The 23455-nt window shown below is 47.5% G+C and overlaps 1 protein-coding gene across 2 annotated transcripts in view; it reads right to left on the bottom strand.

Moving 5' to 3' along the window:
• Positions 1 to 7124: 7124 nt before the first annotated feature.
• Positions 7125 to 23455, bottom strand: part of JCAD (junctional cadherin 5 associated) — a 44173-nt gene continuing 27842 nt past the window's right edge. For both annotated transcript variants that reach the window (XM_037165490.2, XM_053654735.1), the window contains 2 exons: positions 15865 to 19634; positions 7125 to 9811 (listed from right to left, as the gene is read on the bottom strand). In XM_037165490.2, the coding sequence (XP_037021385.2) occupies positions 9777 to 9811; positions 15865 to 19634 (3805 nt within the window). In that variant the 3' untranslated portion in view covers positions 7125 to 9776. The remainder of the gene's footprint in view (positions 9812 to 15864; positions 19635 to 23455) is intronic.

A 23455-nucleotide genomic window follows, 5' to 3' on the forward strand; every position in this document is an offset into this window, starting at 1 on the left:
ACGGCTGTGCTCCGGCTTTGAAAAAGGCCTGGTAACCGGCACCGCCAGTCTGAGCCGAACTGTTAGGCCGTGGACCTATGAGGCAGACACAGCCCAGACCCTCAGGACGCTGGCTGCCCAGGAGGAGGGACAGTGGCATTCAACACTCTGACAACACCCCATTCCAGTCATCACAGTGCCGTGCACAGGAGGAGCCTTCCAGCTCCTCAAACTGTCTCATTCTGTCTGGGCTGCTGTGTAACAAAATACCACACCCTGGGTGGTTTATGAACCACAGAAACCGGTTTCTCACAGTCCCGGAGGCTGGAAGTCTGAGGCCAGGGTGCCAGCATGGTGGGGTGGGGGCCCTCTCTGGGTTGCACACTTCTTGTTGTGGCCTCTGGTGGCAGTGGAAGGGGCTAGGCAGCTTCCTGGGGTCTCTTTAGTTAAGGGCACTAATCCCATTCATGAGGGTGGCTCTGCCTTCCTGACCTAATTGCCCCCCAAAGGCTCCACCTCCTGATACCATCTCCTTGGGCGTTAGTTTTCGACACACGAATTTGGGGGGATCACATTCGGACCTTAGTCCCAGGCTCACCTGGTGAGGTCAGGGAAGCTGCTGCAAAACATGAGCCCTAAGTGGGACCTGAAGGGACGTTGTCTGGAGAAGAGAAGGCTGAGGCCTGCCTGGGAGAGGCCTGAGTCTGGAAGGGCCGGGAGAGCCCCGGTGCCTGGTCTGTCAAACCACTTCTGAGGACGCCAGACTTTCCCCAAGTGTCCATGGGACCCAGCGCACTAAAACCACGTGATGTTCTAGTTTAAAGAAGACGTGTCTTATTTCCCTCACCAGACCTACAGAATCGGCCTCCTTTTCTTTTTTAACAAGTGCCAGGCACTGGGATACACACCCAAGTTTGAAAGCTACAGCCCAAAAGTCCCCACTGCCTGTGCTGATGGCCAGGAGCTCTGAGATCACAGATCTTTGCAGAAGCAGCCCAGCGGGAGCCCCACCCGGGGGGACTTGTGCGAGAGGGAGCCCAGAGAGGGAGGAATGAACATTAGTTGCTGTATTTGTCAGCTGTATGGGCACATCTCTTGTTCACACCTCAACATCTCTAAAATTGGGGTGCATTTACAACCCAAGGCAAGAAATAATTTAACCAGTAGTATTTTCCTCCTTTTTAATGCTGAAACAATGGCACGTCTTGTAGGTTTGCTGAAATGTGGCAGTTGTCTCCTCCTGCTCAGCACCCCACACCCACCCACTCAGAGCTGGACTCGTCGCCCAGGTCGGAGACACACCCGGGGCACGTGTTGGACGCCGTGCTGATTTACGGAGCAGCAGCTTGCCCTCCGTGGTGGCGGTTTTCTCCCTGACATCTTTACATGTTTTCTTGTGGTTTCTGTCTCATTTTTTTCCTCCAGTCGCAAAGTCTGACAAAAAAATCAAAGTGCTTCAGGGCTGTGTCTTCCTCAACAGAGATACCTCTGAAAGTAAGAATCTCAGAAAACCAGGGCAGAAAGTTCAGAACTCTCCCACAGAATGAACTGAAGTAGTTAGAAAGGCAGCACATTCATTCGGTGGCAAACCTGCTATCAGAACTGCTCTGGGTGAGCCCCAGTTCCCTGTGGTACTGCAGGGTCTCCAAGGCCTGGAGGGTCCTCTCTCGGGCAGAAAGGCAGCGAGATGGCTGCTCCCGGGGCTTTCCAGGGAGGATGCAGGGGCTCCTGCTGCTTGGTGGGGCTCCTGCCTCCAGGGCCACTGGCCCGGCCCCTCCCACCCTGGAGACTGCTGGGCCCTCGCTGTAGACGCCCCGAGACCACAGCCTCTGCCTCCACATGCCCACAGGAGAGCAGAGGAGGGTGAAGAAGACTGTGGTTCCCAGAACCCAGGAGCGTGACGCCTGGACTCCTGTGTTTGCCTTTTCACCCCACACCCTTTCTCCTTACCAGGGCCAGCAATGTGGCAAATCATTTCCTTCCCCTGGAGGTGCATCTCCCTGGAAAGCCAGGTTTTGCAGTTGACAGGCTCTACTACTGGTCTGCAGAGGTGGTTGTTTACAGCTGGCCCTTTTGGGCTCATGACTGCTCTCTCCCTGGAAGGAAGGCATTGTTAGATACTCTCCATTTGGGGCAACATGTTTAGTCTTTGGTGGGACAAAATCTTCAGTGCTGACTGCAAGGCTCCCATCACAAAGCTTTCCACAGAGACAGGGAAGCAGAGGAACTGCTCTGTGCTACTGGCTGTTGAGCATCCACCCACTCTGCGGCTAATGCCTTGAGGTCGTTTAAGTATGGCAGAGACTGCTGGTTGCCAGTCAATAACTATTATCACTGTATTAGTAACAGAAGTTTTGTATTCAGACCCATGATGGTGCCCAGTTTAAAAGACGACATTTCCCAGCCTCCCTTGCAGCTAGTTTGACCATAGGATTAAGTTCCAGCAAATGGAATATAAGCAGAATAGTGTTGGATTGCCTGGAAGTCTCTTTAAAGGATGGTAAGGAGAATTCTTCCTGCTGTTAGCTACCTGGAATTTGTCTAAGATGGCTTGGACCCCAGCAGCTATCTTGGACCATGAAGCTTCCTTAAGGGTGGAAGCCACTGGGTGAGGATGCTAGAGCAGAGAGATACAGGGAGACTGGCTCCCAGCTGTCATGGAGCTAACCTGTTGGACTACCTGCCTCTAGATTGCTTAGAAGTGTGAGAAAAATAAGCCTTTATCTTGTTTTAAGTCATGGTTGTTTCCAATTTTCTGACATAAGCAGCTGAAACTGACACTAACAAATGCATTCAGTATTATAAGCTGTTACCTTTTACTTTCCTGACTCACTGATGATCATCTTCTTATCCACCAGAGGTATAGCAAGCTAAGATAAACAGCACTGACTCTGAGGTATTGAAATAGGTTTGAATCCCTGTTGCTGATTGCTGCGTCTGTAAGGAATTATTCATCTTCTCCATACCTGTTGTCTTTTTTTAAATGGTGTGCATTAATTAAGCAGGCATATAACACACCTGGCACATAGTGGGGGCCTGACAATGTTAGTGTTAGTGTCCCTGTCTTCCCTTCACCCCATGTCGAGCACTTATTTTAAATACACCAAAGAAACAACAGCTAAATGTGCACTTGGGTTTATTTCTCCACAAGCTGACCCTGCTATCATACTCTTAGAAATACGCCAGTGTAGTTAGACTAGGTAAAAAACATCCACAGTTAATGTAGCAAGAAGCACAGAGCTGAGAAAGGCAGCTGAGAGAATAGTCAGTGGAGCCTCTGTGTGATCAGGTGCAGACCTCCTGTAGCTCAAAGAAGCCCTGGGTTCTCCAGCTAAATCCAAACCAGAGGTCCATGGGGCCTGGGAGGGCTGGCACTGTTTTCCATGGAGCTGTTGTCCCCAAAAGTCTCAGCAATGGAGTGACTGACAGCATTTCCAGCCTGTGAAATAAATATGAGCCGACCAACCACCTGAGGGAAGATTTATGTGTGGGGTAGAAGTTTAGCTGGTGAGACCCAAACATCTCCAAACCTGAGTGCATTTAAAAGGGCCCCAGGCAGCCAAATGGCGAGAAAAGCAGTCTGCAGACACTGGACGAATGCCCTGGGCTGGCTGTCTGGCTCATCAACACCCCAGGGCCCTGCTCTAAGAACATGTTGGGAGACTTCAAGGTCATCAGCCTCTTGGCTGCTCTGTGGCCATGGTGCTGGGGAGAGACTGGAATGGGGAGGGACTCCCTGGTGAAAGAAGCAATGACAGGGCTTCGTCCCCTGGCGACAACTTGGTCCTCGGCCCCGCTTAGCCACAGTTTTGAAATCACTACTCCTGGACCCTCTGGGGAGGGCAAAAGACCCTATGGACCTTTAATGTGCCCCCCAAATAGTCATATAATCTTAAAGTTGGAAGAAACCAGCTTAGTTCAATCTCTGTTCTCCACTCAGGAAATGTTCCAGAGAGAGTATCAGAGGTAGCTGGTCACAGCTAGTTAACACGGAGCCAAGCTCAGGACTGGGTCCTCCAAGTCCTAGGTTGTCCAGTTCATCTTACAATATTAATTTGGTCAGAGGACTTCTTTTTCTGTAATGTTTTAATATGTGGATTCAGTGATCAGCCCACTGGGTCTCTCTTTAAAGCCTGCTCCTCAGCATGGTCTGAGAGTTCGGACTACTTACCGCGGGGGCCCTGGAACGCTCGAGTTGGAGACCCACACACAGGGAGCCCAGGGGAGGACACGGACCACGGTCGGGAAAACTACTGGGAAAGAGAAGGAGCTTAAGTTGGAGAGGAGGACCAAACTTTAAAACTGGCAAACAGCATGTATATTTATTGAGCTACTAGGAGCAAACTGAGAGCACGTGCCTCTGCTTCCAGAAATGCGACACCAGACACGAGAGAGGGGTCTTTGACCAAGGACCGAGGCCTGCATTTAAAACCTACAAGTTGCCAGACACCAACTTGTGTTCCCCCCATCAAGTTCAGGTCCACGTTCACCTTCCACGCACTGAATGCCCAGTGTGCTAGGGGCCTTTCTGTATATTCGATTCTTATATTCATGGAGTGAGAGAGGTTCCGTATCTTCAGACTATAAGATGCACTCCCCCCAAATTTGGGAGGAATTGGGGGTGCATCTTATAGTCCGAGTGTAGCTTTATGTTTACATTGGTGAAATATTATGTTATTTATGTTATTAAATATTTTACCCCATTTTTGCTTCAAAATTTTTTCACTGTTTTCCTCTTCTAAAACCGAAGTGCATCTTATGATCTGAAAAATTCAGTACGTGTGAAAACAGAATCTGGGGAAGAGACATGTGCAAGGCCACATGTAAATATTCAAACCCAGTCCCCAAACTGACCCCAGGCCCCTTTGCACCATGTCAGCAAGTCCCTGCAAGGAACACAAGCAGAGTGCCAACACCCAGGAAATACTTGGTGGAGACCAAAGGTGCCGACTGTCTCGGGCCACCTGTCCCTGTTACTGACACCACCCAAGCTGGGCCCAGGCGGCCTGCTGCCCTCCGGGATCAGCCTTGAAGGCCCACAGGGCAGCTGAAGACCATGAGCACAGACACTTCCCTGCAACGTCTTTATTTGGGGCATGTGTCATGGAGCAGGCCAGCCACCCTGAAACTGCAAGTCTACATTATGCAGAACAATGTAAGGGCTTCTTTAAGACATTGAAACGTGCCACGCTGGTGTCTCTAGTCTTCGCCCACCCTCACCTCTCATCACCAGAGGCCTCCGACACCACCTGCTCTGGGGGTTGGACTGCAGCTGGCCTCTGGCCAGTAGCGCTCATCTTTCCTGGGACCCTCCCCACCTGCCTTTGCCTTGATGGTGCCCAAGGAAACGCTGTGCAATTACAGAGTTCCCGGGGGGTTACGGGGCTTTGTCTTCACCACATTTTCACAGTTCTTGCTCTCTCTCTTTATTTTTTTTGAGATGCTCCTGCTCAGCTATATGGCCAGGCATACATTTGAGGTCTCAAATTTCAGCTGATTCAGGTAAACAATAAATACCTCACTGAGTTTATAATCTGTAAGTTACTGCTTTTCTCCCTCACCGAGACATGCGGTTTTCATTTTTAATTTCTGCCATGTGCTTCTCAATCTTTTGTCTCCCTCCTGCTCTGTGACAGTAAACGGCAGTGCCTGGGCCAGCCATGGGGAGGGCGAGGGCAGCAAGACAGAAGGGCCGCCCCTCTGGCTCAGCTGCTGGCCCCGGGCCTGGCCTCCACGTGGTTGGGAGAGCGCTCCTCCTCACCCCCAGTCAAGGCAGTGGGATGGATGAGTGGCCACACTTGCCTCTGGGTTCAAGTTTCAGTCAGAGGCCACAGTACAAGGACGTCCCTGTCCTCTGTAGTAAACACAACTGTGACAGGGGCTCTCAGAAGTCAAAGCCAGGAATCTGCAGGCTCTGCCCGCCTCGCCACACTGCTGATGAACCCAAGGATTGTCCCACCAGGCAGTCTGCTAGGCCACACAGACCTTTCCAAGGGGCCTCTGTCTGAATTACCATCTTATCCACTCCCTACCACACAGGCCGGGGACCCTCTTTGTTACTTTATCATCTTCCCTTGGTGGGTCCCACACCGGACCAACCCACTATCCAGGAAAAGGACCTCCCACCATGCAGACTCTTAAAGGTCATTTGGAATGTCTCTTAAATTCTGTCCTGAGTAGCAAACTCTCCTCCCACGAACAGATGTACAGAATCTGCAGTGAAAAACAAAGAAAATGCAGAAATCCCCCAGGCATGCTATACTGGCTTCAGCTTAAGAAGCATACTCCCGCCTTCACTCCGCCCCAAGCTTCATCCCCTGCACAGGCAGATCTGGCGGAACAGTGGCCCCAACGCTGAAGCAACTGCATGCAAGAACTCTGAAAATGGGAGTGTTTCTCTAGGCTCAGACATTCAGAGAGAATTCTGCTGCACTGATCACTTTCCAAGAGATGATAACCTGACACTTAACTGCATAGTATTTCATCACTTTAAAGAAAACACACAAAAGAGCCAACAAGCTCACCCACAGTCCGTGGGGGTCACGGAGGTAACGGCAGGTTAAGCTCATCTTCCATCCGTCCCTGTCACTCCAGGCTGGGGAGCAGCTCTCCCTCACCCACTGGGAAGCCACCAGTGGGTGGGCTCATCATTTTTCCTTGGGAGCCCTAAGCCAAGCTTCTGCCAGAGTAAGTCATTTTGCTGCCACAAAGAGTGGTCAGGGTCTAGTTTCAGAATCTGTGGAGTTTAAGCACTTGAACTTCCACTAACACCAGCCCTTCACCAATAGTCAGATGAATAGGAAACGTTCTACTTAGAATTTCCACATGAATTCAAACCTCAACCTACACTTCTAGTACACACAGCAGATCTCAGAGAGTAGCCATTTTTAAGTGACTTTTAAAAAAGAAATCCAAATAGTTGTGAACAACATGAAGAAGGGTTCCAAAACTGCAGTCAGGAGCTGTGTGTCCATATAAGGGGTTTTCTGTGGTTTGCAGAAATGTAAGGATCAAAAATGATAAAGATATTTGATTTTCAATCATTGAGAATTTTTCTTCAACAAGGTAATTAGAGCTGTATTACCAACATCTTTTCCTGTTGCAAATTAAGACATATAAATACATTTCATATGAATTCCTCATAATTTTAGTCCAAATGGTAAAAATTAGAACTTTTAATTTAATTGTACAAGCCCTAAATTATTAAACACCAGAAGTTAGTCAAACATATGAGAGAAATGATGACAAACACAAAAGACAAAAAGTTTTTCTTCAGCCACAAGTAATATCCAAGAGGTATGTATCTATGAGCAATAGAAATAATGAGAATGATTAACAATCAGTTCAACACCTTTGGGAAATGTCTGATTAGACTGTATTATTTTCCTTAGAATTTGCAAGTTAAAAGTCAAATTTTCAAAATTACCTTCCCTTCTTCCCCAGAAGATTTATTTGCAAGCTGGAATCCAGAAATGAAGCTTAGAAGTATAAATATTGATAATATCGACTAAATTCAGAATGGCTTCAGAAAGCTATAATACAACAATTTAGAATGAAACAACACAAGAGTATATTGTGGTTTGTTTGTGATATACATAAGGTACAATAATGGCTTCTCTTTACCCTTCTCTTTCTCCTGAGGAATAGGCTGAAATTTAATTCTTTTCCTTAAAAGAAGTCTTTGCATAGGATCAACGAAATTTAGAAGGAAGTCAACCGAATTCATTTATATGTATGTACAATGTATGTGTCTCTATGTATATGTACATACCTACCTGCATATGTATATGTATATATATGTATATATATATGTATACCTTCTTTCACTTGCATTTAAACAGGGAAGCAGGATGTCCCTAGGCCCTCCAGGTAACCACCCTTGTTAGTTCTGTCGGGTGACCTCAGTAACTCACCGACTATGACACAGTAATAAACCTCCTAAGCAGTGAATTTTTCGTGGGAAGAATAACCTAAGCTTCCCCTAGCAGAGACCTGGCCCTTCTGTCAGTGTTGTGAAAACCAGAGCCTACTATAACTTTTCACAAGAGCCAAAACTCTGGAAAGAAGTGACCCAAGACTGTGGATAAGTGTATTTGAAAAGATTTTTTAGAATTATTTAGATTCTGTGTTGTTTATTACAGTCCAAATACATGAAGTTCTTATGAAACAGAATCATATGGTACAGATAAAAACAGGCGTGGAAGCCCAGTCAGAGCTGTTTTAGGGCCAAATTGCAGACCACCCAGCAGTTCACATTTTAGGAATTTAAAATGTCTAAAAATAGATAAGGTGGCTTCTCCAAAAAAAGGAAAGAGAGAAAAGTAAAGAAGGAAAGGAAAAGAAAAGACAGGGAGGGAAGAGACAAGAACATAGTCGGGAAATGCTAGCTGACAAGAACACCTTCCTTAGACAGGACAGGCACAGGCATAAGAAATGCATGAACTTTGTGCAGGTCAATGCAACAGTAAACACAGTAGAATACATAGGCCTCGTAGTACTTTTGTAATGGCATATTTAAAATGTCTCTAGCACTTTAAAAATATGCAGAGACTAATTAAGAATCATTCTAGATAAAAATACATATTTCTTAAAGGGACAGGGGGCGAGGGGAGGGAAGTATGGTCTCGGGGTGGAGCCCATGGATGCACAGAATGAAACTATGCTTTTTGGTAATTCTAGTGGACGTGGCAGCAAAAATTGTCATAAGGATGTTGGCTGGTTTTGAGAGGGTTATATAATCTTGTAGCTATATTTGTAAAAAAGTTTTTTGTTAAAAGTTTATTTGATAAACCCTGTAAAATGTCTATGTTGACATCTTTTTCTAAGGTAAAATAGGAATAGCAGAATTGTGACTGGGTAAGGGGTATATGCTTTAAAGCAAGCATGAACCCTCTCTGGGCCCCTCACATAAAGGGATACAGATTCTTAAATAAAATAATACTTCCTTATAAATCTGCCACCTAACAACTGTTTACAACATAGAAAAATAGCATTTTTGTAAAAAGAAATATAGTCACTTTGTTAAAATGGTCTATTTTAAACAAGCAATTATTTTTCATATAAAGAATTTCTAGGTGTCCATACAGGAAATAAAAATAGATAGATAATACTGAGTGCAAAGCAGACGATGGCATGTTTGCAAATGATCCTAGTATTTCATTACCAGATCAATAATACTCTTAGTACATTATAGAAAGTTTTAATAATCTTTTAGAAACTTAAAAAGATATTGCTTTTGGTCTCCGATGGCAAGTTACTTATGAGTTAAGTTACTTCCAGCAGCAGAAGGCCAAATTGATTAGAAATGGATCAGATACACTCATTCACATTTCCCCTCAAGTCAAAGTGCAGAAACACTGGGCAACGGCCTATGTCCCAAACTCCTTCACGTGAGCACAGACCGCGGGCCCTGGGGATGTGAAGGGGACTCATGACATTCATGGTCCTTTCAAAATCATTCACTCTATCGTCCATGTTCAGATTGTCACAGAACCAGATTAACACCAAACTATTTACCAGCTTGGCTAAATCCATCACGCAGGAGAGTCCATGGGACACTTTTCTAAATAGGTATTAACTCTTCATGTTACAAAAACAGATGGTTTCAAAAGACTACTCCTTTACTTCCACAAAGTGACTCTGTAGGCATGAAGTATCCTGGTAGCAGTCGTAATGGACGTCACAGTGCACTCAAAACCAGCAGTTTCCGGCTGACACACGGACAAGCTGGCTGACAGACAAAACCATGGGACACTCAGTCAGCAAATACGGCAGGCCTGCACTTCACTGCCAGCTCATCACACCCTCTCCACTCTGCTAGGGTCGTACGAATCTGTGGGGGAAAAAAGATAGAAAAGAAAATTAGGGGAAAATTCAACTGGTCTGTTTCTGGTTTAGTTCTCAGTGCATAAATAAATATGTTTAGGGAGCAAAATCCATTTCAACAATCTTATTTTCACTGAGTAGAACACTATCATCAAAAAGCTGTTTTGAAGGGACAAGTATGATCTTTATCTAATCACAGATGAAAAACATGTGAGTTGCTCTTAATATTTTGACTGTCCCTTCCTGATGTTGATGGAGAAACATAAATAGCCTTAAATGCAATGCCTGTTAACCAGCAGAGGTGTGCTCATGTGGTGATAAGCATTGTTTAATTATTTTTTTGTAAATTAAAACTCCAATGAAAGTTTGCAGTGTGCATCTTTGTGATCCAATGCTGTTAAGGCAGAGCTTGCTGGGCTCCTGTCTCTGACGGCCAGCACCCAGCAGGCTGGCCCAGGGCTGGACACAGGCCTGTGAGCACAAATCCTCTGGGCCTTCCCCCACACCAGTGAGAGAGTCTGGGCCATCCATGGGTCCATTCTGTATGTAGCCCACACCGAAAAATCCCAAACTGGGCCCAGATGTCCTGGGTTTCCCAGATGGGACACTACCCAAAAAACGACAGTCCTAAACTGCCATTAGTACTGTGTCAGGAGACACTAAACCTCACCCCTGGGGTCAGGCAGATCTCTGGGTCCAGGCAGACCTGAAGCACACACGTGTGCCTCCCGTGGTCAGAAATTCCTGCCACAGCAGTCCAAAGGTTTTCTAACTTTTTAGGAGAAAACACATAAGCAATATGGAAGGATGGTACAATTTGATGGCTGTAGAAACTATTATAAACAATTGCTTCTTAAGGCCTCTGGAAAACTGCACCCTGAAGCCACAGATCACAGCATCTCCAGCAGCACCTCCTCCTTGCACAGGCTCGACTTCGCCATGACATATTTACGACAGGGTGCCAGTGTGACAACTAAGACAGCGTTTAGAGCATCCCGAGTCTGACATTCTAAACCAGAGAGGGCAGCTGCTGCATTCAGGAGAGGAGCTCACTGCTCCTCAAACGTGATTCATGCTCCAAGTGCCCATCAGGCTAAGGGCAGTGGAACTCACGGAGTCGGTGCCTTCTGATGTCTCACAGAACATCACCTGGGGGGACAGCAGAGGATCTCACCGGCCGAGCGCCACACTTTTGTGTTCAATCGGCCTCGCAGTGAGCTGATTCGGGGAGGGGCTGCCTGTGAGCAAAGACATCTGCTTCCCCACTGGGAACAAGGTGGGTGGTCCCTCATGGATGGCTCTGGAAAGGGCACCCACAGCTCTGAAAGGCTGGGGAGACCTGGGGCAGTGAGTGAGCCTCTCATTACATAGACCCTGGGCACTGACCAGCCCCTCCGGGCCAGGTATGGGGACACCTCCGCGGTATGTGCCTGCACCCCAGAGCCCCATGGTTGAAGCTAAAGGCCCGGAGACAGAGAACAGTAAAAGGGTTCTGTAGAATGTGGGCTCCTTCCTCGGATCATGGAGGGCCCAGGTCTAGTTTACATTTTCTAGAAGCCACATTAAGCAAAGAAAAAAAAAACAGATGGAATTAATTTTAATGATGCATGTAATTTTACCAAATATATCCAAAATATAATTTCAATAGGTAATTGGTATAAAAACTGAGCAACTTTAGATTATTTCGGTGCTAGCCTCTGAACTCCAGGGCATATTTTGTGCTTACGGCTCGTCTCCATCAGGATGAGCCACATTTCAAGTGCCCAAGAGCAGCATGCGCCAGGGGCTGCCCCACTGGCCAGCCCGGATCTATGGAACAGAGAGGGCACCCACAGATCTGGGGTCCTGGCTCCTGTGGGCAACAGTTCAGGTAAAGACAAGTCACTAAGGCTGGCCTAGTGGTATTTCATGTATGAATGCCCCCTTAAAGACATGCAGATGTCCAGCCTTCCGATGGTAGCACGTGGCGCCGTGAAACCTCCGCAGATTTCCCCCACAGTGGCCCTGGGGCAGCGTCTCTCCTCGCTCCATGGCCAGACTCAAGTTGGAAGAGTGTATGGAAGTTGAGGGAATCAGCAGGTTCTGAACCGGCAGGTTCTGAAACAGTGGAGATGGGATTCCATTCCCTGAATTGGTTTCAAGCTGCTGGTATCTTAGCCAGAGCCCAACAAGTCCACTGAAAAGATGTTAGCTGAAATACCCATCACCAGACTGAAATAAAGACACTTACTGATGTCAGGAACTACAACACAACACAGAATATAGAGTTCTGGGAGCGGGTGTGGGGCGGCAGTTACAGACAAACATGGTATATTCTTGGTTTGAAATTCCATAACAAAATCTAAATTTACATGTGCTGTGCACCCAGGAACACTGAAGTGGTTCTGACACATTGGGGTGATGGAAGAAAGAGTGGGGTGGGGAGAGACATGGGGATTCTTGTGTTCAAAATAAAATTTAGCAAGAGGAAAACAAAGTCTGAAAGTTTATCAGCAACAAAGCAACAAGGCTTTCTTCTAATTTGTAAAGCAACAATGAGGAGAAGCTTTACTATATGTTGAGTTGTACTACCTCAGTCTTACGACTTCTCTAACAAATGAACTTGAATATTGAGGCCTGGGCCGTCCCATGGAAGACTGAGGGAGCTTCTCCCAGGCCACCGCATGTCTAAGAACCCTCCCCTAGTGGCCTCCGGCTATGCATTACTTAGGAATGTCTGAGGTAGCTGTCCGTCATCATCCGTAGCTCTCTGGTTTCAGATTTTTCATTATTTTATTGTGTATTAGCAAATACATCAGAAGACGAGAGAGAGAAAAGAAAAGTATCTGTACTTGTTAGTAACTATGATTTAAAAAAATAACGTCACAGGAGTGGTGTTTTAGTGGCTAAGATTAAAGCTGGCATTCTCCAGGTGTTTTCAGATACGTAGCCCATCCCATTCTCATGCCAAATGATCAAGCTAAAAATTGAGGGAGTGCTTCATTGAACTAGAAATTCTGTTATAAAATACTTCCTGAAATATGTGGCCTTGGACTGGGACATAGAAATCTTTACACACTGGTGTTTTATTTTAATAGGATTTGCCTTAAAGTCCTTGTAATTCTCAGGAAGAGGGAGGACTAACAGAATTGTCTGATTTTATAGGTAAAGACACTCACCCTAAGAGCCTCTGCTGTCTCTTGGACCAGCACTCAGAGGGAGTGGGTGGACAGGGGCTGGCGGGCGGGGCAGGCAGGAGAGGAGGGTTCGTGCAGAGCCTAATAAATTCCCACAGCTCAAAAATGGGCTACATAACACTTTTTCCACAATCTTAGTAATCTCATCCTCAGCAAAGACCAAATTTGTCAGATGAGCTGATCCAAGAGGGCCCTGAAAAATCGGTTATTTCAATAATGTAGTATTTTGCATAAGGAACAGAGCAACATTGGCTAACAGTCCTAAGAATCATACTGCATTTCTGGGAAAATTTAAAAAGTGCCAAGTGGACTTTTTTAACAAAAATTTCTGGATTCTTTTAGCTGAAACAAATGATCTTTTCCATCTACTTTTAAATTCTTGGACTTCATCCTCACTTATATGGTCAGTTAATCTACGACAAAGGAGGCAAGGATATAAAATGGGGTAAAGACAGTCTTTTCACTAAGTGATGTGGGAAAAACTGGATAGGAACATGCAAAAGTAAACTTGGATCACTTTCTTACACCGTATACAAAAATAAACTCAAAAGGATTTAAAGACTTAAAACATTAAACTCCTATAAGAAAATGGGCAGTAAACGCTCCAATGTTTCTCTTAATAGTATTTTTTCTTGATCTATCTTCCCAGACAAGCAATGGAAACAAAAGAAAAAGTAAACAAATTAGACTACATCATGCTAAGAAGTTTTTGTACAGCAAAGAAAACCAATAAGAAGAAAAGGAAATCTACTGAATGGGAGAAGACATTCACTAATGATAATTTGATAAGGGGTTAATTTCCAAAATATATAAGAAAGTTATACAACTTAACACCAAAAAATTAAACAATGTAATTAAATAATGAGCAGAGGACATGAACAGACCTTTCTCCACAGAGGACATACAGATGGCCAACAGATGTGAAAAGGTGCTCAGTATCACTAATCATCAAAGAAATTCAAAGTACAACCACAGTGAGGCATCACCCCCTACCTGTCAGAATGGCTGTCATTAAAAAGTTGACAAGTGTTGGTGAGGAAGTGGAGAAAAGGGGACTGTCGTGCACTGTTGCAGACTGATGAATGGAGACTAGTGCGGCCACTGTGGAAAACAGTATGGAGGTTCTCCAAAAAATTAAAATTAGAGCTGCCATATGACCCAGCAACTCCACTTCTGAGTATTTATGCAAAGAAAACAAAAACACTAATTCAAAGAGATACATGCAACCCTATTTTCCCTGCAGCATTAGTTATAATAGCCAAGTGCCCATCAGTAGACAACAAGATAAAAATGTTGTGGTATATACATCCAATGAAATATTACACAGCAATAAAAAAGGACGAAATCTTGCCACTGTCACAGCATGGATGGACCTAGAAGGTTTTATGCTAAGTGAAATAAGTCAGGTAGAGAAAGACAAATACCATATGTTTTCACTCATATATGGAATCTAAAAAGAAATGAATAAAGAAAACAAAACAGGACAGTCCCACAGACACAGAGAACAAGCTGATAGCTGCCAAAGGGGATGGGAGGTGAGGGAAATGGGAGAAAGAAAAGAAAAAAAAGAAAAGAAAAGAATCACCACAAAGATCAAATCTATTTCGAAGCAAGTAAGAGGAAGCTGAAAAAAACACTGACATTCTGAACTCTAAAAATGGAGATGTTTAGATGATGTCTGTCCATGTGGAAAAGTCAATAAACAAATAAATCCTTCCTTGGATTTCAAAACAGAAAACAGAGGAGCGGGGCGGGGGACCCGCACTGCTGGGGCAGCCCAGGAGATGGAAGGGCCGGGCGCAGGAGGCAGGCAGGGTCTGAGGCAGCACAGTGACACTCACTTCAGGGCCATGGTTTCCCTTACTGTGAAGGGGTCTGAACAAGTGACCTAGGGTCCCTTCCGGTCTGTGGTTTATGATGCAGACCTTTTGGTAACTACCTCGGCTATTCTTCTGATCATTTTTGCACACGTAACTGACAATCTCCAGCCCCCGACAAAAGCGTCTGGAACAGAGATGCCCAGAGTTCTCCTCCTGGCCCATCTGTGTCATAGCTGCGATGATGAAATTGTGCTTGAAGAAAAGCACAGTGTTCCTGTCACTGGGAACCCACCTGGTGGCTTTATGAAACAGAGAAGGCTCTAAAGACGCCCTAAGTGAGAGGATGGAGAGGCCCAAAGGACTGCAGGGTGCTGTTGCCAAAACCATCTCTCCTGGGATTTCAAAAACAGAACTTAGGTGACTTTAAGAAACAGAGTTAATGAGTAAACTTTTTAGGGGTGGGGTATTGAGAAAGTGAACACTGTTATTTTTTTGTTTACTAGATGCATAAAGGGTGTGGTAGTAAAAACATAAAAATGGGGCTGGGGCAGGGGCAAAAGAGTTTGGAAGGTGAAACATGAGACACAGCATCACGGGGCAGGTAGTTTATTTAAATCAACCTGTGTCTGTTCTCATTAGGTTAATAAAGAGCGAGGAGGGTTATCCGGGCGAACGCCAGTATTTGGGAGAGAGCGGCTAGCACAGATGCCGTGGTCTCCTCACAGGACTGATCAAGGTGCCTGCGCCCAAGTTAGAACACTTTATTGGCCCATCTTGTCACAGTAAGGGGCCCAGAAAATTGTCATATGGATACTTTTATACAGCAATTTATGTAAATTATTTCTATAAAGACATAATCATTTAAAGTATATTACAAGACTTGATTTTTAAGGAAGGCTTCTAAATTCTTTGTATACTGAAGACTCTTTTGGTACAATAATTGACAGGACCAATTTATTCTTTTCTGAATATGCAAATGTTCATTATCTATCAACCTGCTATTTTTTTATGCCCCAAGGACTCCAAATTAATACCGAACCCCTGCCACTTGCCTGACTCCTCACCTGGGCACCAGAAGTCCCGATCCAAGCTCTTCTCCCGTCCCGTTGCCAGATGCCCATTCTCTTCCAGCGGGCGGCCACCCTTGCAGACGGAGAATGCATTTCCCGCCTTCCAAGCCAGGTCCCCAGTTGCCAGAGCTGCCAGGCCTCCCGGATGAGCCCCTGGGCCCCTCTCAGCCTTCAGTTCCTCGGCGTCCTCCACGGAGCCCGTGCTCCGGGAGCTCAGCAGCCTCATCCGAGACATGGAGCTCACCTCTTTCATCCTCATCGAGCGGTCAGGGTCAGCTCTCCTGGGTGGGGAGGCCAGTTTCTCCTGTAAACTTTCAATCACTTTGGAAGTACTTCTGAGCCTCCTCTCTGAGCCTGTGACACTCGAAGTCCTTTCTATAAAGTGGAACAAAGTGGACCTAAAGGGTGGTTTTGTCCCCGCGTCCTCGTGATTGAAGGGCTTGGACTCCGGGGCACTGGGCTGAGATTCGGGGTCGGGGGCCTTGCTGGGGATGGCTCCATCTGCACCTGAGCATTTAGAAGTCCGGGGTGCCCGGTGGGCACTGTCTCTTTCCCCTACAAACAGAGGGCTTTTGGTCCAGCCACACTTTCTCCTGCCATAAAAGGCATCGGTGGACTCTCTGGGGTCACCCAGCTGTGCTGGCCTGGACACCGACTCCTCCTGAGGGGACACTGACCTGCAGGCACCACCATCATGCTCCAGGTGCTGGTTATGTCCTGTGCCCCTGGCCCCCGGCAGCAGGGACTCCACTGCCACCTCAATGCCCAGGATCCTCGCAGCCCTCGCTTGAAGGGACTCGTTTGGGGGGATTCCTATTGCACCCGCTTCACCTGAAGACCCGTCTAACTCACGGGCACTCTGCTCTGGGGCTGGGGTCAGCCCCACAGATCTCAAGTCTGGGGCCGAGAGTCCTCGAGGTTTGTCGGCAAGAGAGAGTGGGACCACCGTGTCCCTGTGCTCCCCGCCACCAGGCCTCGGAGGGGTCGCTTTGCTCAGCCCCACAGACCTGAAAACACTGGGGAGTTCCTGCCTTTGCCGGGGCTCCCCCAGTTCAGCGGGATGGGATGAGGACGCTGTGTCACTCGACGCAGAAGACATCATTCTCTTCGCAGGACCAGGGCTGAGTGCCAGCTCCTTTATTCTTTTCCCAACCTCCTGGTTTCTCTTCTCCACAATCCAGCTCCCCTGTGCCGACGGCACCGCTTCACCTCTGCCGTCTTCCTCCCGAGAGGGGCCCAGGTACTGCGGATAAGCACTCTGGTGGCAAGTGGCAGGCTTCTGCTCCTCACTCCAACTCTCGGACTTACTCTTCACCCTTCCCGACCCGAACACGGGCTCCCCCAGCACCAGCCTCCTTGGCGGTCCCTCCGCCCTCCTTTCCTGGCCATCTTCACTGAAGCCCAAGCTCTTGGCTGTGCAGTCAGCATGGCCCGCTGGCTGCCATTCAGTCTCACTGTCCTCACTGCCACTGCTGCCACGACTGCTCTCTTCCTCTTCCTGAAGCTCCTTGTTAAAACTTTCTAACTGACTTATCAAATCCCAGGGGCGACGGCTAACTGGTTTTAAAAGAAACTGACCGAACAGCTGCTGACTATTGCATGGACCTGTGGTTGCCCCCTTCACCACCTCGCTTCTGGATGCGGGGCTGGCTCCACGTCCATGGCCATCTATGCAGGACTGACTACGGCCCACTTTTGGCACAGGGGACTGGTTTGCGAATAAGGAAGTCCTTGAAAAAGCACTGTGGCTAGAAGGGTTGAGGGACAGTTGGCCTTTCAGGTGAGGAACCTTTGGCCTCTGGTACTGGTCACTGGAAGCTAATTCCGTGTGCATCTGATCTTTGGAGGCAGTTGGGTCTAGAAATTTGGGAGTCGGCACTGCCTTAGGTGACCCTCCTGACTTCTCAGCAGGGAGAGGCTTCGGGCTTTTGGATTCTTCCGTGAAAGTGGTTTGTGTTTGCTGATCTCTGTACTGGTGCCCTGGCCATGAGCCAGAATACTGGAGTTCTCTGTGTTTCATGGGGTGAATGAATCTGAGGTCATCTGTTTGTCTGCCTTCCTCTGGTCCCCCCCGCTCTTGCTTTGGGAACTCTGCTCTCCCGGCCATGCTTCCCGTGAGAGCCTGCAGCTCCAGGTCGGTGGAAGACATGCTCAGCAGACTCTGTTCTCGCAGAGCCATGCTCTTATCGAGCCCATGCTTTTCACCAGCGCTCTGCTTTACGTCGTTGTTGTTCGTATCTGTATCTGGCAGATGTGATTCTGATTTCACTGGGATGGAAACCAAACAAAATATCGTCTCGTTCACTTTTTTCTTTGAACTTTTCTTGGTCTGAATCCCAGCTTCAAACTTTTTGAGCTTGGTTCGGGTCTCGCAGGTATTCTCACCCTGTGGGTTTGGAGAGGAGACTTGGCTTTCTGCTTGTCCCTGTTGGCTGCCTCTCCCATCAGGCCACTGCCCTCTCATCACACGGTGGTCTCTCTGGTCAGGAAAGCTGCCATTTTCTCCCTCCCCAGGGAGCGGGCCCCACAGCCACCGGGGACTGGGGTCGGCAAGGGCAGGGCCTCTCTTACTCCCCGAGGGGGACATGATGCTCTGTGGGTTCAAAACAGCACCATCGCGGTGCACGTTTCCGTGAGCTGGCTCGGGGGCAGAGACCAGACCAGAGTCGTGCAATTTCTCATTCACCTTTGTTTCTTCACAGAAACCCTGGGGTTGGGCCAGTTTAACATGTCGTATCCGTGGGTCATCAAAGGGAATATAGAGAACGGATCTGTCACAAGCAGTGATGGGATGGGACTGTTGTGAGAAACTCTGAGGAGAGTGTGGGTTCCCACCAAACTCGTTCCCAGCTGCAAAGGAACCAGAAGGAAGCTGACAGCTGGCGGCGGCCTCCTCAGTCGGATGACGGTGACCATCACACCCTCGCCCAGGTGCCACGTCCTCCAGGTAGGGGTTTGGGATGTGCTGGGGCGGCGACCTGTATGATGGGGGAGGCACGTACACGGGTGGCTCGAGACCAGCGTCAGGCAGGCCGAGCTCCTGCTGGGGGTTTTCAGTTCTGGTCAGGTAGGGGTTGCTCGGGTCTGTCTGCTGGCCGTCCAGACAGTCGCTGTTCTCCACTCCTCCCCTGGAGTGTTGGTGGGAGTCATAGGGTGGAGGCCTGAGCGGTTTCCCAAACTTTGGCCACGGTAAAGGGGCCGAGGAGCCACCCTGCTCAGGGTTCCCTGTGGATTCCAAATTCGGTGCACAGTTTGGAGGGTAAAATGACATTTTAGGGACACCTGGTAAGTGCCCATGGCTTAATGGAATTTCCGTGTAGCTCAGGCTCTGCGGGGAGAGAACTCTAGGCAATGACCGGGATTTTCCTTTGCTCTGGGCATTCAGCACATGTTCTCCTTGCACGAATGGGTATAGATCTTGAAACAGTTTCTCCCCGTCACCATCAGACATCTGCCTTCCTAACCTCCTCGGCTGGTTCCAGCTTTCCACGCTTACATTCCGCCGCTTGGCGGGACCCGCCACTCTCAGCTCATCTTCCCAAACCGCCTTCTTCATCACATTCTCTGTCCTTCCTCCAACTTCCCATGGACCCTCCCTCACGTGGACTGGCAGGCTGGGGGCTGGGGCCATTCCTCTGACCTCCAGGTCTTCTCGGTCTCTGGGACCCCGCATTCCACTGGCCTCTTGTCCTCTTCTCCAGTAGGAGTGGTTGTGGCCACCCTGGTGCTGAGCGGACCATGCTGGTACGGGTGGATGATAAAACCTACAAAACAAAGGGGCACAAGTTACACTGACGGAGGAAACACACACCGCTTCTGTGACTGGTGTTCCAAGTCAAATCTAGGTTAGTGCTTTGAAAAAATAGATTCCCAGCCACAGTACTTGTTGACTTTAAAGAGAACACATCCCACTAATTATGGCTGGAAGGCAGCCATGGGTTTCGGCATTCGAGGGCCCAGGAGCAGCAGCAACAGGCTGCCCACAAGACATGAGGACACTGGGTACACATGAGACGCGTCGAGGCCCTTAGAGCTCTGAACGCCCACAGGAACAAAGGGAAGCCTGAGAGCAACGATTCTTACGTGTGTCCAGCCTGGGGCCACCAAGAGTCTGTTCCTGGCTCAGCCCAAATCACTGCACTCTGGGGCAGCCAGTCTGGGAACCTGCTGTTCGCAGCCCCGCCCTATAGCAGTGGTTCTTAAACCCCACCATGTGCAGGAATCACAGGAGGGCTGCTAAGGCACAGACTTCTGGGCCCCATCCCCAGTTCCTGGTTCAGCAGGCCTGGGGGGAGGGCTCCATAAAGTGTATTTTTACTTATTCTTTAAGTTTCAGGTATATAACATTATAATTCGGCATCTGTAGACACTAAAAAGTTTTCACCCCCCAAAGCCTAAGTACTATCCATCACCGTACAATTGATCCCCTTGCCACCTTTGGCCCATCCCCAAACCTCTTCCTTCCTGATAACTACACATATGTTCTCTGTATGTATAAGTTACTGAAACAATGATATACTACTCAGCCATAAAGAAGAATAACATCTTGCCATTGCAACAACATAAATGAACCTTGGGGGTAAAATTCCAAGTGAAATTAGAGAAAGACAAATACCGCATGACACCCTCATATGTGGGACATAACGAGCATTTCTGACAGGGCCCCAGATGCTGCTGGTGCTGCTGGTCCCAGCACCCCACTTTGAGAATCACCACTGGTTCTCGTGGTTGTCAACCATGACTCCGCATCAGAATCCAGAGGGACTTTATAGGTCCTGATACTCAGGCAGTATCCCAGCTCCAACTCATTCGAATTGTGGAGGCAGGAGACATCAGTGTCTTCCCAGGTTCCCCAGGAACTCCCGGTGTGCAGCTGGGACAGAGTCCCCACACCTCCCTCATGGTAAGGATCGTCAGTGGGCTCACTGAAGACTCACATGACCAAGTCTCTCCCCCTGGAAGGCGACTTCAGGCAGGGGTTAGGGGTGCAACTGCATTTTATCAAGTACCCTGCGGGAGTCTTCCCTGCAGACAATGTGGAAAGTACTTCCAAGGCCGGCTCTGAGACTGACCAGTGGAAGAGGGGGCTCTGCTCATGGGAGGAACTCTCTGCCAGGCAGGAAATGGTGCACGGTGTAGTATAAGTGCCAGTCTAGTTCCAGGCCGCTGTTCCCCACCTGGCTGCCCTTTAGAGTCTCCTTGTGAGCCTTTGGGAAGTTTCAATGTCAAGGTAGGGGTAGAAAGGTACTAGATGAGAGAAGGTGAAAGAAATTAGCCAAAGGACATATATGCATGGCCTGGGGACATGTACAATGGTGTGGTGATGGCCTGAGGGAGGGCTCGGTGGAGGTGGGCAAAAGGGAAAAAGTGGGCGTATCTGTAACAGCATAAACAATCAAAGATAAAGAAAACAATACCAATGCCTAGGGCCCATCACCTTATATTTGGATCTAATCAGTCTAAAGAGGAGCCCAACACCAATATATTTCAGTATCTCCTCAAATGAGTCTAGCGTGCATCCCAAGTTTAAGGTCACTGTTCAAATGCAATGGAAGAAAAAATCTGAGTAACAGTGTTGCGGTGTACAAAAAATATCAAGCCACTGCCTGCAAATCACCAGACATTAGGACTTTCATAGAAAAAAGCCAGTCACTGAGAGGAAGGTTGGGGCACTCGATTCTCTGGATGAACCATGGGCCAAGCAGAAAAAGTTTCAACTCTCAAATTGCTGTTTGCTTTTTAAATTATAAAAGTAATATGTATTCATTGTTGAAAATTTGGAAAAATACAGGAAAGTAAAAAAACAACCGTCACTAATAATCTTTCTACCCAGAGACAGTTACTTTGACACCTTCTGGTCTGTGCATGTGCAAGGGTGTGGTTTTCAAACAGCCTTAGTGTTCTTCTAGGGTTCTTCTGTACCATGTGAACGTCTCCCACCGCCCGTACAAACCACTGACACAGCGCTGCTGCCGTGGGCCAGGTCCCTACTCAGTGAGCTCTGGGTGCACATGCATTTCAGCTTCACCAGCACTCCTCTGAGGAAGGACTACTCTCATTCCTACTTTACAAAGGAGGAGAGTGAAGCACAAAAGTTAACACTAGCATTAATTAGGCACTTCGGCTGTGTCAAGCACTTTGCGAAGCATGCCGAAGGAATTCTGTCACTAACTATACAACCACCATCACTTCTTCATTTTACAGGTAAGGGAACTGAGGCATGGAGAGGTTAAACTCTCAGGTGATACAACTTTTAAGTGGTGGAAGGGGAGGAACTCAAACCCGGGACGTGGGACCAGAGAGCCCTTTTGGTTAGCCACTCTGCTTTACTTCTTCCAATGTAATGAAGAATTCTTCACACACATAATTTTAGTGGATTAGTATTCTATCATATGTACATGATTTACTTAACCGCTGTTGGACATCTGCATAGATTACATTCTAAAACACTTTGAGAACCGCTATTGTTCACAGACACTAAGCATGTCTTAGGTTATTATTTAGAATAAACCCTTAGAAAAGGAATTAGTAGATGAGAGGCATTATGTTACACTGTTAAACCTGACCTTGTATCAGCCATCCCAATTACACGCCCCGGGGCAGTACAGAGGAGAGGTGGTCTTGCTGGACCTTTCCCATCTCTGTTATTACAATCGTTTTTTTTCTTATTAGATAAGTGAAAATAACTTCTCATTGGTTTCCATTTGCATTTCTTTGATCATCAGTAAGGTTAATTTCTTTCATGTGTCTATAGGTCATTTGTGGTTTCAAACAATCTCTACAACACAGTCTGCTTTTCAACTGCTAGCAAGGTGGAGTGGAGACGCCAGGGAATGGGGGGGGGGCTCCTGTGCGGGGCAGCCGCAGCAGGCAAAGCCTGGGGACTGCCGGGAAGGGCTGGAGCAGGGCCACTCGCGGCACCTGGGCAGGAGGCTGCTGTTCTGCAGGAGCCTAGATGGTAAATGAAGAGCAGAAATCTATTCTTTATCATTATTATTATTTTAGAATTATTTCTTCAAATCCTGCCTCCACCCCAACTCCCAATAACTTGTTAAGTAGCCACTTAAAGCAAAACTAAATTATCGGTTGAAAAAGTAGAAAATATTTTTAAGAGCAACTCGAGGTAAAGCATTTGCCACTGAGCAGCCTAAGTGCTTCTGCATTTACTACTCAAACACAGTGCAAGCTGCCTAACACTGGGCCTGCCTGAAGGTCAATCCTTTGTTGCTTTTCTTGTCATCAAAACCAGGTTTTAAACCTTTAGGTTTTGAATGCTCAGCAGAGCATTTCGTGGGCCAGGTTCCACAGAGATTGGCCATTGCTTCGTGAGGGGGCTCGCACATCTCCCTTCCACCCACCCACCCAGGTGAGCTGGTAAATCACAGTCCAGAGCTCTGGGAGCCGCCGTCCCTTCCCTTAGGGAATCCTCTATGACTCCCATCCACAGCCTGAGAAACACTACAGAAGAGGAACCACTTAAAAATCTTCAGCACCTGCTGGCTAGAGGGTCTTAGACTTTATGCAAAGTCCAAGGGAAGACAAAAATTAGAGCTTAACAAGAGCTTCAATGATCAGAGACCCAATT

Source organism: Artibeus jamaicensis, unplaced genomic scaffold (genome assembly GCF_021234435.1).
Source record: "Artibeus jamaicensis isolate MK-2021 breed Jamaican fruit bat unplaced genomic scaffold, CSHL_Jam_final contig_867, whole genome shotgun sequence".
Lineage (NCBI taxonomy): Eukaryota > Metazoa > Chordata > Mammalia > Chiroptera > Phyllostomidae > Artibeus > Artibeus jamaicensis.